This window comes from Nelumbo lutea, chromosome 3 (assembly GCF_056320005.1).
Source record: "Nelumbo lutea isolate HS-2025 chromosome 3, American lotus-T2T, whole genome shotgun sequence".
NCBI lineage: Eukaryota > Viridiplantae > Streptophyta > Magnoliopsida > Proteales > Nelumbonaceae > Nelumbo > Nelumbo lutea.
The window spans coordinates 11,075,083-11,093,475 of NC_142686.1; the positions used below are offsets into that span (position 1 = coordinate 11,075,083).

General features: G+C 40.8%; 1 protein-coding gene across 1 annotated transcript; it reads left to right on the plus strand.

Annotated features, from left to right (window-relative positions):
• Positions 1 to 9: 9 nt before the first annotated feature.
• On the plus strand, positions 10 to 15,206 carry LOC148862910 (uncharacterized). The gene is made up of 3 exons (XM_088980780.1): positions 10 to 419; positions 540 to 1,145; positions 15,068 to 15,206. Exon 2 carries the CDS (start codon positions 593 to 595, stop codon positions 1,142 to 1,144), a length of 552 nt encoding a protein of 183 aa, XP_088836906.1. The 5' UTR covers positions 10 to 419; positions 540 to 592; the 3' UTR covers position 1,145; positions 15,068 to 15,206.
• Positions 15,207 to 18,393: the final 3,187 nt, after the last annotated feature.

Here is an 18,393-nt window from a genome sequence, read left to right on the forward strand (position 1 = left end):
TACAAACCCCTATTCCAGATCAGAGTCCCTTCCTCCCAGCTCTTCAACTCTAATATCTGAATCGAAAGATGCATCTCTGTTCTGGTTTTTCTTTTTTCTTTTTTTTTTCCCCTTGATTCCTTTATTTATTCCATCATACTTTTTTATCTCTTCTTGCTTGTGTATTGTTCTGGTTGGAGCTATCTTGCATTTTTTCTTTTGTAACTCATTCGGGTTCTTCATTGGGAGTTTAATCTATTCTGTCTCTTCCTAACTATAAAGCTGACTGCTCTCTTCCTTAGCGGGAATCCTTTCATTTCTTCATTATTTTCTTGTATTCCTTTTACGTAGTACCGGATCCTTCCCTGTTTCTTCTTTTTTTGGTTCGTATTTCGTTTTCCTCCTTTTTAGGAATCGAGAATCGTCTCGTTCTTGGTGTGGTAAGAGTTCTCTTGCGCTTATTTATTTATTTTCTAGCCTGCCTCCTCATTTTCTCTTCTATATTGTGTGTGCTTGTTTGGTAAATAACTTGTTATAGCTGTTGTCATTCTTTCTTCTAGACCCGCGATTTTCTGCTTGGGGTTGCAAATTTTCTGAATTCTGACCGAATTCAATGGCTCAAGGCTATGGAGTTGAGCTCTACTTCGATCCTGCATTGGAAAACCAAGTCTTGAAGGCTTGGAACGTCCTCGCTCGTCGCCAGATCAGTACCCAGCTTATTGAGATGGAATCTCGACCGCACATTACTCTCTTCTCTAGCCCCGCCCTCGATCCTCCGAAACTGGAGAACGTCGTAAAGACCTTTGCTTCTAAGCAAGAGCCATTGGCTTTGTCTTTCTCTTCCATTGGAAGCTTCCCCAACGAAGCTAATATTCTCTTCCTTGCTCCAACACCCACTCTTTCACTCCTCCAATTCCACTCACAACTTTGCGATGCATTGAAGAAGGAAGGAGTTGAAATCAGTGAGGAGTACAGCCCAGACTCTTGGGTTCCTTACTGCTCTGTTGCACAACAAGTCCCCAAGAATCGGATGGCAGAGGCATTCAGTGTTTTGAGGGACCTGAAGTTACCTGTTACTGGGTACGCTATGGATATTGGATTGGTTGAATTTTCACCGGTTCGTGAGCTCTTCTCCTTTCCCCTTGGGAATGCGGCGGAAGCATGAGGTACAAGGATGGGTTTTCTTTTGTTTTTTTCTTTTTCTTAAATTCATCTCATTGATTCAGATATGGATTTGTTAAAAGAAAACTGAAACAAAAGGAAAATCAAGACTGCAAAAAGGCCAGAGTGGCCAACATGACCACAAGGGACACTATTTTTTTTTTATCAGTAGCACAAGGGACATTAGTCATACTACCTTTGCATAAGAGCCCCTCCAATACAAACTATGATTTCTCTGAAAACATTAAGTGATTTTGAATATAGCAGAGGCACCAAAGTTAGCAACCACTCCCTTTGAATGTCTTGGACCTCACAGGCAAGGCTCATTTTGTCAGTTGCACCTTACCTCACCTGGCTTAGCTATGTGTTTGATGAACAAACATTGAACTTGATGTTCAATAGACAACTTATCATATTGTAGATTTTACATATGATGTTTAGAGTTTAAACAGTTTAGCCTATGTAGGACTTGAACATACAAGGTATAATGCTCATGTTAGTAACGCAATTCTCTAACCAAGTCCCTTCTGGTTATCAGAAACAATAGGAAAGAAAACAAGTCCCTTCTGGGTAATTGGTTCTGGAGGTTCAACAAAGAAAGAGAAAGCCTATGGAGATGGGTAATAGCTGGCAAATATGGGCTTATAGGCCTTAGGTGGGATTCTGGTATTGCCCTATCCCTATTGGGTTGTGCTATTTGGAGTGGCATTCAAAATACCCTTCCTAACTTCTAGAAAGGAATCGGTTACAGGGTGAGCAAAGGTAACTTGGTCCCCAAAATAAAGATACAGTGATAGAGGATCTCTATGAGCAGGTGAACGATTAAGTGATATGTCCTACATTTAGAAGGAGTTTGAAATTTGAATGATTGGGAAATCAACTTAATGGTTGAGCTGTTAAACCCCATTCGAGGTATAAAACCTGATTCTGAGCGAGAGGATGAAAGAATTTGGTCATGGGAGAGATGAGGCATGTTTTCAGTTTAGTCATCTTACAATAAACGGTCTATCCAGAAATAAAATGCTTGCCCTTGGGCTAGAATTTGGTGCTCCCACATACCATCAGAAATTGCTTTCCTAGTTTGGACTGCATCACTTGAAGATGCTTGACAAAAGACCTGCTGATAAGGAGAAGAATGCCTTGAATATCACTCTCTGTTCTTTATGTAATGAAGTTCCTGAATCATCAAACCATCTTTTTATGCACGACAGTTTCTCACAGCAATTGTGGGCAATGGCTGTTTCTCTTTTTGGCATACAAACCCGCCTTCCTGGAATGGTGCTTCAGTTACTGCAAGAAGGGTGGCTTAAGGGTTTGAACAGCAGGGTAAATTTTTATGGAATACCTTCCCTGCAGCTATCATCATCATCATCATCATCATCATCGTCATAATCATCACCCATGCTTTATTCCAACTATATGGGGTCGGCTAATCCTGTTTCACCTGTCTGTTCTATATAAATCCATATCCACTGTTAGATTTTTAGTGCTTAAATCCTTTATTACTACTACCTGTGTCTTTTTTGGTCTACCCCTAGCTCTTCTAGCCCCTTCTACTTGTAACAAATCACTTCTTCTAACTGGAGCTGTTGGTGGTCTTCTACGCACATGACCAAATCATCTTAGTCTAATCTCTCATTTTATCACTTATTGTAGCTATTCCTAGGTTTCTGCAGATGGCTTCATTCCTGATCCTATTTTCCCTAGTTTTCCACTCATCCATCTTAGCATTCACATTTCTTCCACACTCATTTTCTGAACATGTTGTTTCTTGACTACCCAACACTCTGTCCCATACAACATAACTGGCCTTACAACTGTTTTATAGAATTTTCCCTTTAATCTAAGTGGTATTTCCTATACACAAAAAGTCCAAATCCAAATGACATTGTTCATTGTCTTCTACCTTAAGACTGAACCATAATAACATTAAGCCACAGTTGGATTGACTTGATGAGAGAGCAGAGGATGTGAATTGATGAATTTGAACCCATGAACACCAATACGCATACGGTTGGACCCATCAACACTTGACTCACGAACACGTCTTTGTTGAAACGAACCAGAGTAGCCATATCTTTGCATGTTCTGTTTTTGTCATTTTTAACCTTCATAAAGAAATCTATATCTGAGTCTGGTTTAATTACGACAGATGGCTGCACTCTTTGCATGCAAAAATTCTTTAATACCGTTCTGGGCCTGAACAGTTAAAATTTGCCAAACCCAGAAGCCCATAAAATCGCCACTTGTCTTCATCCTCTTTTCCTGCTCGGTCTCTCTCTCTCAACTCTCAAGAGTCAAGATTATTTATAATTACAAAACTAGTCTCCTCCAATCCTTTTCGTTCCCCACTGAACCTTTGAAACTCTGTCCGCCATGAATTTGCTCTCCAGATCCTTCCATTCGAATTGGACCATTAGTTTTCTTCTAGTCTCTCCTTGTGCAAGAAATTATCTCTGAGGTAACCAGAAATGTTCTCAGTAATATTAGTCTTTGGTACCACGGAAATTGCCTAGTATTTGTAGTGATGGATTTGCCTCCTATCGTTTCACTTCATAAACTGTCTGACATAGAGCATATTTTTCTTCGTCAGTGTTTGAATCTCTTTCCAGAAGCGTTTTGCTGTGTATTTATTGATTCCGTATTGGAATTGAGGATTAACCTCTATCCTGATGTTCTTTAACTAACGACCAGCTTCTCAAGGTTAGCTTTACTGTAAAAGATGTTTTTTAGAGTTCTTATAATCCGCTTTTTTTCGTCTCCAGCTCTAGAAGCAGGACCCAATAATTACAACTACAGTGTCACTGAAATGGAGGGGGTGATTAGAGATCCGATATGAACCAGAAGAAAATTAGATGATAGGTGAAGGGCGTTTTTGTCCTTTTATATGATACTTAATGTCCATTAGCGGTTTTGGACTAACTTGACATTTTTTTAAAGTTTGGGTACTGCAGTGACATGTTTGAAAGTCCGGGTACTAACTTGACACTACCCCCCAAAGTTCAGGGTACTAAAGTGGAATTTTTCCTATTATTAAATTTACATGTCATATACTCTATTTTAGTTCTACTTATTTTAAAACCTCTTACTTCTGGGGAATTTGTTCCTAAGCTTAATTTTGCATTTAATCCTTCATTAGTTTCATCAATTAAAACAATTTCATCCACAAACAACATGCACCATGGAACTTCTTCCTAAATATGTTTAGTCAATTCATCTATGATCAATGCAAATAGATAAGGGCTAAGTGCTGAACCTTGGTGAAGATCCATTGTAACTGTAAAATCTAAAGTCACTCCCAGTGGTGTTCTAACGTTGTTGCCCCCTCATACATATCCTTAATTGGGTCTATATACCTATTTTAAACTCCTTTCTTTTCCACCCACCATATTATCTCTCTATCATATGCCTTTTTTAGATCAATGAACTCTATCATTTGGACGATTTGAAGGAAAGGAACCGTTTCGACTGGTGCTACAGTAGTCCGAACCAGGAAGAGAAGAAGAAGAAGAAGAAGAAGAAGAAGAAGAGAAGAAGAAGAAGAAGGGTCTGTCGAAATCTGATGGATTCCCCATACAGTCGACCCCCTTAATCTATATTAGACTCTAATAATCTTTACAAAGACAAAAATGCCCTTAGTAGATCTTCTGTCAGAGTGACTCTAATAACACTGCCACATAAGCAAGCTACTTAACAAACATAAGAAGACTATACTACCCCTATTCGGCACACTTTAACACTCCCCCTCAAGCTGGAGAATATATGTCATATAATCCCAGCTTGTTACATAGATAGTTCACTTTCTCTGAGCTTAGAGCTTTTGTAAACAAATCTGCCCACTGGTCATTCGAGCCCACATGTTCTATATTTATCTCTCCAGCAAGAACCTTCTCTCTCACAAAGTGGCAATCAACCTCTATGTGCTTTGTTCTCTCATGAAAGACAGGATTGGAGGAGATATGGAGTGCAACTTGGTTGTCACAATACAATCTCATAGGTTTATCCATGTGAAATCCGATTTCTTGTAGGAGATTCCTCAACCACACTAATTCACAGGTAGTGTGAGCCATGGCCCTATATTCGGCTTCAGCACTGCTTCTGGCCACAACCATCTGCTTTTTACTCTTCCATGTCATAAGATTTCCTCTAAGAAATGTGCAATAGCTTGTAGTAGTTCTTCTGTCATTCACTGAGCCTACCCAATCTGCATCTGTATACCCAATTACTTCAAGTTTTCCCCTTGGTTTATACAATAGCCCACGGCCTGGAGCTCCTTTCAGATACCTCACAATTCTAAGGATTGCATCCCAGTGAGGTATACGAGGGTTCTGCATGAATTGGCTCACCACACTAACTGTAAAGGAGATGTTGGGTCTTGTGATAGTCAGATAGTTCAGCTTTCCCACTAGTCGTCTATACCTTCCAGGATCTTCAAATACGTCTCCTGTATCACTGCTCAACTTAACATTTGGTTCCATAGGGGTCTCAGCCGGTTTTGCACCTAACAGTCCTGTTTCTTCCAATAGATCAAGGACATATTTCCTTTGGCACAGATTTACACATTGTTTTGACCTGACAACTTCTATTCTCAAGAAATACTTTAATGTTCCAAGGTCTTTTGTTTGAAAATGATTTTGCATAAATACCTTTAGTTTACCAATTCCCAATTTAGTGATGACAATATCATCCACATAGACCACTAATAAAATCTTCTCAGCTTCTGAGTCATAACTGAACACTGAGTGATCAACCTGGCATTGCTTCATTCCAAAACTCTTCATCACTTCGTTGAACTTCCCAAACCAAGCACGTGGAGATTGCTTCAACCCATAAATTGCCTTCTTCAGTTTGCACACCTTACCAACCTCCCCCTGAGCAATAAACCTAGGTGGTTGCTCTATATATACCTCCTCCACCAGATCACCATGGAGGAAGGCATTCTTTATGTCAAGTTGAAAGAGAGGCCAAGAGGGTAGGTCCCAGGCCAAGAGGGTATCCGATTAATGAGAAAACATGCAGTGAGTACAGCATCACTCCAAAGCCGTTTAGGAACATTCATGTGGTGAAGCATAGACCGAGCAGTTTCAAGAAGTTGACAATTCTTCCGTTCAGCCACCCCATTTTGTTGAGGGGTGAAAGCACATGAGGTCTAATGAATAATGCCATGCTGTTCTAAATATTGTTGAAATGAAATAAGAAAGTATTCACAACCATTATCTGAACGGAGAACTTTGATTGGAACACCAAATTGTGTGCGTATTTCAGCATGGAATTTTTGAAAAATGGAAAATAATTCACTTCTTTCTGTCATTAAGTAAATCCATGTCATTCTTGAACAATCATCAATAAAGGAGACAAAATATGTGTACCCATTATAAGACTCTATTTTGATTGGACCCCAAACATCTGAATGAATCAAAGAAAATGGACTCAACATACGACTCTCAACTCTTGTACTGAAAGACACACGACGGTGTTTACCAAACTGACATGACTCACATTGTAAAACTGGCAACTGACTCAATGACGAAACCAACATCTTGAGAACCTTGAGAGATGGATGTCCCAGTCGGCAATGCCATTGTAGAGGAGTAAGGGAAGTCTAAAGTGCAATTAAAGATCCACCACTGTCAAGGTAATACAATCCACCAGCTTCATGCCCCCCACCAATCTTCTTCCCCGTCTTGAGATCCTGAAAAACACAAGTGGAAAGAAAGAAGGTAACAAAACAGTTAAGAGCTTTGGTTATTTTACTAACAAACATAAGATTGAATGAAAACTTAGGTACATATGAAACAGATGATAAGGGACAGAAGCCATGTCAACATTACCAACACCACAGATGGGAGATGATGACCCATTGGCAAGTGTAACAGTTTGTGATGTAGAGATTTCATAAAGAGAAGAGAACACACCTGGAGTCCCGGTCATATGATCTGAGGCTCTAGAGTCAATAATCCAGGAAGGAGTTTTAGATGACATGCAAGCAATACTTGATTGGGCAAGTGTGGCAATGGTATGTTGTGAAGTAGTTTGAAGGAACCGTTCATACTCATCACGCGGTACACTCACCATCTCCCTCCCAGAAGTAGATGTAGATGTGGGAGGAGTTCGGTCTGCCAGTTTACTGTCACTGATATCAACCTCGCCTGCTACAGCATGATTATCCCATTTAGAGGGAGGGCCATGTAGGTCATAACAGAAATTCACTGTGTCCTTCCCTACCACAATGAGTACACTTCCTTGTAGAGTTATTTTTTTCTCTACCACGGCCTCCCCCTGAGTCACAGCCACCCCGACCAATCATGGAATTGCCACGACCTACTCTAGGAGCATGACCACCCCCTCTTGTACTATGTCCACCTCCTCTAGCTGTCACAAGTGTTGATCTATCAGACTGTGTGGGGTTCTCAGTCTGTCCCAAAGAAATTCTACGAAGCCTTAAGAATACCTCCTCAAGTGTAGGAAGAGTAGAGCTCCCCAATATTTGGGCTCTAACCGGTTCATATTCCGACTTCAACCCCACTAAAAATCTTGTAACATCTATTTGTTCTCTTTGTTGTTGCTGAACTTTAATATCTGGAGTGAGGGGATGATAGACATTGAGTTCATTCCTTATATTCTTCATGCAGGCATAACACTCTTCTAGTGTTTTGGTTCCTTGTTGTAAATCAAAGTACTCTTGATAAAGCTGATATACTCTTGTTGTTAGACAGTTTTGTATGCCCTTAGTTTCAATCAAAATTGATGTACTTTATGAGTTTATTGTAAATGAATAAAAGTGCATATTTGATTCATTTTCCCTTGGTATGTTTTTGTGTAATACCCTTAAACTGGACACTTATTGAGACTCGTGTTAGTTTAGAATGTTCACAGCCAGTGAGTCGGTCTGGGGAGACCTATCCTGACAAGGCTGACACTGTGGTGCCACCAAGTCGGTTGGGGTGGCTTGTCTCAACTACCGGGGTGAGACCTTAGGCACATACAGTATGGGATTAATTGAATATTTGAACTGGACCAGATTTTCAGTATTGCTCTGGACCTTTGAGATTGATGGGCAAAACTGGAAAGTTACACCCGACCCCTAGACTCGATTATGATACTGCACTAGGTGTCGGATCGGGCTGTCTTTGATGTACCAATCAGTGAGATCCTTAGCGGGGGTCAAAACCTAGGTATGTTGGGACAATCCGAGAATTCATCTGAGTGGGTGATCATAGTGACAGGATCAGCCCTTTTGTCGGACAAAGGTAATGATCGGGGATGCACTCTCACTGTTGGAAACCAATACTGCCGGCAGCCGATTTCAATTGTTGAGATTTGTTTTGCAAAGTATATTTTATGTGAGATATAAAAATATATATATTATGGTTTCTAAAATGTTTGCAAAAAGGTTTTAATTCCCGGGATCCATATAAGTAGAGAGTGCAACACTGTTCCTTGCAGTCGAGGGAGAGGTCCTCTCTTGTCGGGCAGTGTATGATCATTAAGGGCTGAGAGGTTAGGTGTAAGACCATTGAGGATAATACCTGATGGGCTAATCTTGCATCTGCCCACAGTCCCTGGGTGTTACAAGGTGGCTTGGCCCAGGGACCACTTAGGGTAAGTGTTGGGCCCATAGAGCCCATTCGATGGGTTTCAGGGGGTGCACTGTCTTTAACAGTGTATTCGACCAGGCCTTGTAACAAAGGCTGGGCCGAACCCATGTGGCTGATGTGTAGATCAATGCTTGGGTCCCACACCATACAAGGAAGCCCAACTGGGCAGCAATTAGGAAGGTTAAGTGAGCACATAAGCTTAATGGGCCTAAAAGCCCATTTCGAACTGGGCTATTTATTTAGTTAATTAAAGGGGCGAATTCTGAGATGGATTAGCAGATAGGATAGGGTCTTAATCCTATCCACTCAGAGAGTCCAGATCTGAATGTGATTCAGATCTAGAAACCTTCTAATAGGATTAAGAGAAAGCTAATCTAATCTGCAGATAAGATAAGGGTTTATCCTTATCACTAGAAGAGAAGGCTGATCCAAATATGATTTGGATAAGCAGCTCCTAATGGGATTAGGAGCTGATCTTTTAAGTTAACAAAAGGAAGGAGGGGGCGGCAGCCTTTAACATACATACATCAGATCCTCTTTAGTGCTGAAAAATCAAGAAGAGAGTTTTCTGCACCTTGCGAATACTCTCTTGCCGCCTCCCTGTTCCTGCCGCCTTGTTTGCCAGTTCGATCTCCAGTTGTGGGAGAAGTCAAGATTGGATCTTGACATCAGTTCTTTGAGAAATGATTGAAAGGAAGCTGTGCTCACGTACCATTCTACTGATTCTTGCGAAGGACAGAGTTCTTGGGGAAGAACACTATTGATTCTGCTCCATCCTGCACTGCGCCATCTTTAGTGGGAGTAGTCTTTGGATCCTTCCTTCGGCGTGAACACTTTCGTTAGGAGATATTACTTCTCCGTATCAGGTATAATTCTCTCCTATTCCTTTTGGTTCAGATCTGGTTCAGTTTAAGGTTCAAGAATGATCCTTGAAAATATGATTTTCTAAATAGGGAATGTGATTCCCAGTTGAAGGGAGAGAAAAATTTTTGAAATTAGCCCCCTTATTCCGCAATCTTTGGGTGTCCATGAGATGGATCTCTCATCCCTTCACTTGTTGTGTTATCTTGCCAAGAATATAGCTTCTTACCATGCTCCCATATATCCTTAGCCGTATCAAGTCATGGTTTGAGCATCTTCTTGTTCCCAATCATCAAACCCTGGAGAGTCAACCGGTGGCTTCTCATCTCTTACATGCTTTACTTTCTTCTTTGTCTTGAGAAAAACTTCCACAGATTTAGCCCATGGAATATAGTTCTCCCCATTCAGCTTAATTGAGGTCATTTGTACCCCTAGGTAGTAGGGGGAAATTACCACACTAGGTTTCTGATCATTGTACCCATCTCCTATTGCTCCCATTGTACTCTTTCACAGTTGACTCTATCCTTCCTTCTCAGCTACAAGCTGATTGATGTTGTTCACAGTTTGATACCTCAGCACCTATTGCAGCCCCTAAACACAACAGTGGGAGCACACACTTGTTCTTATTCACACTACTGCTGATCTCACACACCTACACAGTCACTAATCACAAGTAGGCCCTCTTACAACCACTCAATAAAAAAAATTGTGCATTACAAGCACCATAACACAGTCAAATCTGCTACACCCAGTTCAGACTTGTTTAACACACTTAAGAGGGCATTACACAATCACTAAGAGCTCGGCATGGTCACTGCATTCCACCTTACACCACTCGGCCACTTACAGCAGCCCTAACACCACTCAACAACTCACAGCAGCCCTACACCATTCGGCTACTGCACACACAGCCCTTTCTAGAGCAACAATGAACCTAGTTCTCTAGGTTCCAATCAATACTAACAACTTCTTGTAGGGTTTCTACCCAGAAATATCAGTAACACTAGAAGAAGAGATAACCTTCCTTTGAGAATATCAACCAACCATTCACTGCTGAAGTCACTTTCCTTGCTAAAGAAGGTTATGCGCAGCAGAGAGAGACGAGCTGTGATGTTTCTGACCTAGGGCGAACCAGTTCTCTCCATTGACTGACCAGAAACGAAGGAGAAGAGTCACGAACACTGCTGAGGTGCTTTACCAACTGAAGTAGGTCAGGAGCATGGCTCTGATACCATGTTTTGACTGGTGCTACAGTAGTCCGAACCAGGAAGAGAAGAAGGGTCTGTCGAAATCTGATGGATTCCCCATACAGTCGACCCCCTTAATCTCTATTAGACTCTAATAATCTTTACATAGACGAAAATGCCCTTACTTAAGTGTGGGGCAGAGTGACTCTAATAACACTGCCACATAAGCAAGCTACTTAACAAACATAAGAAGACTAAACTACCCCTATTTGGCACACTTTAACAGTAACCATGGTATTTTTTATAACAAATACACTAAAATGGAGGAAATGAAGAATAAACTCAGAGGAACGTTATGTTCTTGGTTAGGTGTATGAAAGAATTTTCAAGTAGTCCAATTAACACTTTTTTGGAAGCTGGTCCTTTCTTTTGGATGATACTTTGTTTCTTTTTGTACAGTCTCTCAATGTACATGGGTTGTTTTTCCTTCTTTTGCTTTCTAATATAAAACAATATTTTACCTTGTTCAAAAAAAAAAAAAAACAGAGAGAAAAACAATTCTCTAACCAAGTCAGCTAATAAGCATTAGGATTCCCTTACAATTTATATGCATTTCATGTTTAAATCACTAGTATCTTCTTGAGCTTTTATCTCCTTGGCGAGTCTTCGATGTACACCTTAATTCTGATTTTGTAAAATTTGGCTCTAAATTTTAGTTATATTCAAAACTCTGGTCTTTCCAGAAAAGTTATCAGATTGCTCAGACCCCTCAATTTTGTCTGCAGTGTAAAGGTGTCCTATACTACCCTCTTTGATTGGCTTTTACTTCTCTGATTTTCTAGGGCATAACCATAGTCAGCCAGAGAGGACAGTTGCAATTTTGAACCCTTTATGCATCACAATGGACATCCATGGTTTTGTCTTCTACTCTATTTGTTTAGAACATAAGTTTAGATAGATCAATGTCCAATGGGGGCATTTGAGGCCAATTATGGCTAAAAAGTCGATTACAATGGCAAGAACCATTTCACCTCTTTTGGACAAAAACATGCCAATAGAGGTCGAAGGCCTTTGTGCTATGCTGTTATAGATTTGTGTAAAGATTGTCATGTAAGGAAAGGGAACGGTTAAAGTAGAGTTCTTTGTGTCTGAGATGTTTGTAACTTAGACCAAAAAGAAAAGAAGAATAAAAGTAATATCTCTATTATTGCAAATGAGCACTTTTTGTGCCATGAGGTGGCTATTTTTGAGCTGATCAATATTTGAGTAGTTGGTTGTTATCTTTGAGTAGTACCATTCTACCATATGCCATCATTATTGCAATTATAAATGTTTTAAATAAAAAATGTCCAAGGTTTGTCAAGTAGCCAATCGTCTATTTATCCCATCAAGAAAATCATAGGAATGTTATTAGGTGGGCAGACTTGATGTATTTAAAAGGAGATCATATAGCACTTTTTCTATTCAGAGTCTCTTTTTGTAAAGCATTGTCATATAATGTATTTTTGTTTGTATATGCCCCAATGTACAGTTTTTTATTTAATTTGTAGTTTTAGTATGAAAACAGACATGTGAGAAGAAGAAAAGAGAGAAGAGAGAGATGAGACAGAAGTTTTGGAGAGAATAGAATGAGAATGGCAGCTGCCAACTCATATTATTTTATTAGGGTTACTAAACAAGAGATAAAAGGATAAAACTTCCCTTGCACCTAAAAGTAATAATATTACAACACTCCCCCTCAAGTTGTGTCATACATGTCAATCAACCCCCCTCCCCCCGTTTTTTGCTACGTAACTCATTATGGCACAAGGTATTAACACCCTTAGTAAGTAAATCAGCCAATTGATATTTATAATAGACATAAGGAGTACACAGTTCCCCCTTGTCAATCTTCTCCCTTATAAAATGCTTGTCAACCTCAATATGGTTTGTCCTATCATGCAACACGGGATTTACAGCTATATTAATTAATGCCTTGTTGTTACAATAAAAACACATAGGACCTTCCACACCAAAACCCAATTCTCTTAACAAATTCATAATCCACAACACTTCAGCCACCCTATGTGCCATGGCACAATACTCGGCTTAGCACTAAATCTGGCCACTACAAACTGTTTCTTGCTTCTCCATGTCACCAAGTTACCTCCAATAAAGGTACAATAACCTGAAGTAGACCTATGGTCAACTGTGGATCCAACCCAGTTGGCATCAGTAAAGACTTGCACTTTCATATGGCCATGTTTAGAGAACAAGACGGTTTTTCTTAGATGGTTCTTCAACTATTGAAGTACTCTCTCTATAATCAAGATTTGAATCCTTTTTGGAGAGTGCATGTGAGATGCTGGCTCAAAACACTTACAACATAGGCAATGTCTAGCATGTCATAGACAAGTACAGTAGCCTTCTAACCAACCTCCGATACTATTCAACATCCGAGAGGGGTTCTCCCTCACTATCTCCAAGTCTACGATTCTGCTCAATGGGTGCGCCAGTTGGTTGGCTCCCATCTTGTTTGAATCATGTAACAGATCTAGGATATACTTCCTTGGGGAAATGAAGATATCCTTAGTGGAGTGGGCAACCTCAATTTCCTAGGAAGTATTGAAGGTGACTTAGATCTTTTACGGTTTTACCACAAATTGAGAGGCAAGAAATTCCTTGAGCTTCACTATCTCCTGCTCTAATTATGACTGTATCACCACTAGACCTGTTCATGAGTCGAGCCGTGTTGGGCTTTGCCTCTTTATAAACAGAAAATCACCAAGCCTGAGCCAGAGACCGGCCTGACTGTCAGGCCTAGATCGTGAGCTCGAGCCTGGCCCTATATAAAGCCCGAAGCCCAACTTTGACATGTATTTTATAATATATTAATTATATATTATATATTATATAATATTTTATACATTTAATATATATAATACTTTTTTTATATTAATTTTACTATTATATAATATATATTATCTATTATTATGACATATTATCATATTTCTATTATATATTTAATATTATCGGGCTGGGCTTATTTGGGAAAGCCCAAGCTCGGCCTAGCTCGGCCTGTAAAATAGTCAGGCCTGAATTTTAGAGTCCAATCCCGAGCCTGCATGCTTAAAATTTTGTCCAAGCCCGACTTAGGACGGGTCGAGCTGGGCCGGCCCCTTGGGCTACCCGGCCCATGAACAGGTTTAATCACCACAATCACTGTCTTCCACATGCCATTCATATCAGTCTGAACTCAAAAATTCAGAATACAACAACAATTTGGAAATCAGGGGAGAAAACTCATTGAGTGTTAGTCTATGCAAACTGCCAAAAATTTATTTCTTATTTGATTAATTTTGACCCAGTCTTAGAACATGTCAGCATATTTCTTATTTGAGTGTTAGTCCATGCTTCCAATTATTCTACCATGTTGACTAAAAAATAGCATTCTACCATGTGCTTTACCCTTCTGCATAGGCCTATGCAAGAATGATTTGATTGCCATTCCTTACAAGATCAATGTGTTTCCCTGGGTTACACGCACAGTGGGCTTGAAGTTGGGTCCTAGTTGTTTGCGGTTAGAGATAACTTCAACATTGTTCAGTTCCAGTCTTAATAAAACAATGTAATGGGCTTTATAAGATAGAAGCCCCTTGGGTTACATGAAATGTTATTAAAATAGAATCATTTCAGTTGGGAAGAAATCCTGTTTTTCTTGATTTTAAAATTTATGCTTTGGGTGAATACCGATTCAATAACGTCTGTGCAATGCACATATGCATGCACTTTTTTCTTGGGGGCGGGGAGTAAACTGCTAGTATGATTCCTCCTAGATTTTTGGAGATGGAATTAATTGTTCACCTTATTCAATGGTTCAATTTCCTTTTCTTTTTCTGAAGTCTTTTTCTGGTACTATGTATGATACTTGTTAGAGTTCAGGTTGTGTTGCACTGTTTAAGTCCCAAGACCTGATAAAGGAGTATAGTTGTACAAGGCTGGAATAAAACTTCTACTAACACTTTTTAACATGAATCCTGAATCCTGAATGGTTGTTTTAGGTCCATTCTAGATTGTTCCCCCGAAGCCAACACATATAGTTGGGATAAGGCTTTTTGAGTTTTATTATACTCTACCAGATAATGGCTACAGTTTAGGGGCTGACTTTAACCAGTAGATTGACATTTTTGAACACTTGATTAATATGAATTAGATATTCCCTTCATTGTAAAATGCCATTTTCTAACCTAATTATCTCATTTGAGAAGTTCTTTCTTATAAATTTGATGCCTAAAATTGCAGGCAGAAGACTGAGCCTTGAAAATCAATATGCCCAAATAATTGCTACAACCAGGAAGAATGGCTTGAAGTGACTCTTGGAGTGGGGAATGATCTTTTTCAACTTTATCTCCCTCAATTGTTGAAATTCCGGTGATGGTGAAACAGTTGAGAAAGGATATAGGTAAATGGAGGAAACTAGTAGCTTGGTTATAGAAATTTAATTGATTAGATTCCTTAGTTCTCTTTGGTACATTTAATTACAGATTTTGATGCTAATGTTGTAAGTTATGACTCCATTAATCTTGAACTTAATGTAGAAGAATCTGGAAATTCTAGTGGTAAAGAGAATTTTGGATCAGTATAAAAGCTGGTACAACTTTGATAGAGTATGCTTATCGCCCATTTCATGCATTTTTTGTTAAGGGGGTTTCACAAGCTGCCGTGTCACAAATGTTTTTGACACAAGCTGTGTGAGCCTCACGAAACGTGTTTGGGATGGTTCGGATGTGGTTTTACGCCTGGAGGTGGATTCCACATAAACAGGCAATGTTTATCCAATCCCGTCTGAAGCGAGTGAGGTGATAACCAACTTTTCTTACGTGGTGTTGTGATCTGGGGAATTTAGAGGTGATAGCCCGCTAAAGGAGGTCACTCAGCACGTCAAGTAGGTTGCTAACCAGAGTCAAGTCAGATCAATGGAAGCAAGTTGCTTTTTACACTGACTTGAGGTCTTGCTTGGTTGTTTGCAGTTCGGCCTTCTAGCGTGGTGCTGAGGTCGTCGAGGTGGTTGTTAAGTATCCGAAGTGCTCTTGGGGTCTGCTTACGTGGTGTCGAGATGTCATTTTACTGTTTTGTAATGTCACATGTCATGATATCATTGGAGGATCGAATTACCCCTCATCAATTGCCCCCACTCCCGAGTCTGGCATGATCAATTCGGCGAGGGAGAAGTATTAGCCTGAGGTGATTTGGTCAGACTTTCGTACTCAATCGTGATCTGACCAATGGCTCGGGATTGGGTTGGCTCGATCGGTTTGGCCTAGGCATGAGGTAGCATTCCAGGGATGCGCGAATGCCATGCAACCATTAGGTCGCGCAAATGTAAAATACACGCTAAAATAATTTTCCCTTGGAATACGAACTGACATGTCCTTGTGAACTGTTGGATCCAATTGATATCAATTGCCCATAGTTCGGTTCAACTATCTGTAAATAGGACCCTCAGGGGCCCATTTCACTCGTCCCTAACCTTGGAGTTCTAGTGCACAACATGATCGTGGAGCTTGGCATTGCTGAAGTCATCGGTGTAGTCGGCGAGGTCAGTCTATTCATTCTAGATGAGTCATCTCCCCTTAATCCGTTCTTTGCTTTTATCATGTTGGGTGTTGAGTCTAGGGAAGAGAGGAGTCTGTCTTGCCAAGAACGACGATGTTTCAGTAAGGGAGTCTCATCTTCTCGTCGTCAACCTAAAAATAAATCCGAGTTTGGTCCCATCGAACTGGTTGTCAAGGATGTTTACGAGCTCGTAAACCGATATAGGATACTAGACCAGTTCGGATATTCCCTTCCCCTTGGGCAATTCCCGTGGGAGCATGAGGATGACAAGGTCACTATCTTCGAGGAGGCCTTGAAAGCGGGTCTTTACTACCCCCTTCACCCCCTTATTCCCAAGGTGTTGAACTATTATAATGTCAGCCTAGATCAGCTTCACCCCAATTCTATTAGAACTTTGGTTGGCACCATCTCCTTTTGTCACCACATCAGTTTCCCTTTAGATGTCAAGACCTTCACCGGCATATACCACATAAAGCGAAATCCCTCTAGTACTCCCGAGATGTATAGCTACTACTTGTTCTATCAATTTGGGTGTAAATTGTTGCACGACTTCCCTTCCAAGGTACTATACTAGAAGAGGAGGTATTTCTTTCTTGACTGGAGTGGTGGATGGTCGTTCTCAACAGCTTAGAGAGTGAGGACTAGGGACTTTGGGGAGGATACGTTGAGTGAACGGATGCAAAACAGGGTGCAACTCTTAATGGATGGAGTGCAGCTGAAGCCGTGCCAATGGTTAACCTTGTTGAGGAAGAATGGCTAGAGAGGACCTCACTCAAACCCGAGGCCACCTGGACTTCCAAAGAGCCTTCCACAGCTCAAGGTCAGGGCGACTAGTACTTCGGACATTGAGGCCACTTCCAAGGAGAAGCACACCATCATAGACTTTCGGACTGCCCTAGTAAAGAGCAAGGAGCCCATTCTTCTAGAGGAGGTCACAGAGCTTTAGGAGTTGCGTCCCAGTGAACTAGGCAGGAAGCTTATGCATTGCCTCCTAGTGGTATGTACCCAACTTCTTTCTTCATACTTAGCTAAATTTTAGCATGCTATACACCGTTTCTTTTTCCTCATACAAACACCATGTCCCACACACTGTTGGGGCAATTCAAAAGGGGAGCTGCTAAAACCCAAGCTCTTGATGAAGAGGTGATAGAGCACTGACCTTGCCTATAACGAGTTAGCCATCTTGTCCATGACTTGAAGGCCAAGATTGTCCAGGAGCAAAGTCACAGTGCCGACCTGGCGAGCACCATTGCGAAGTTGACCGACGAGCTAGAAGCCAAAGGCTGCGAGTCACGAGAGAAGGAAGCCGAGCTTGCTAAGTTTCAAGGGGAACTCCTTAACGACATTTGTGCTGCTAAGGTCCGAGTTATTGAGGACTTCAAGACTTTGCCTGACTTTTTGAAGGAGAGGGAGGAGTTCGGGGCAGGCGCTTTCCATAAGGGTATCAAACTATGCCAGATGCTGGTGGTCTCGGTGTGCCTTGACTTTGACCTGGCCAAGCTAAAGAGTTTAGTGTGCACCAACGAGATGATGACTCAGGCTGATCAGGAGCTTGACTCCGAGGAGGAAGACGAGGTCATCGGGGACGTTAAGGGTGGCGCCAACGACGGAGCTGGTACTAGCAACAATGGAGTCAATGATATGGGCATTAAGGAGCCTGAAGACATTTGAACTTCTTGCCTTTTTTCTCTTGGACCCCCTGTATACGCCAAGCCTCCAAACCCGACAATCTCAGAAAGATCTACTTCTTTTTCTTCTTTGTTTAGTAATGATGTACGATGTACTTTGCATTACTCAATGGAACTGGCTTTTTTGCATATATTGTGCCCCTCTTTCTCACCTTGGAGCTAAAAGCAGTTTGGCTTCCTTTTTTTTGTTTGATTAGGTCATCATAGCGGGTGGTCTATACTTTTGTTCTCGCATACACAACTCGAAACTTTTGAACTCCTCATAAGTAATATCCCCTTAAATTATCAACATTCCGTGCATGGGGTACTTGCCTCCCGTCCAAC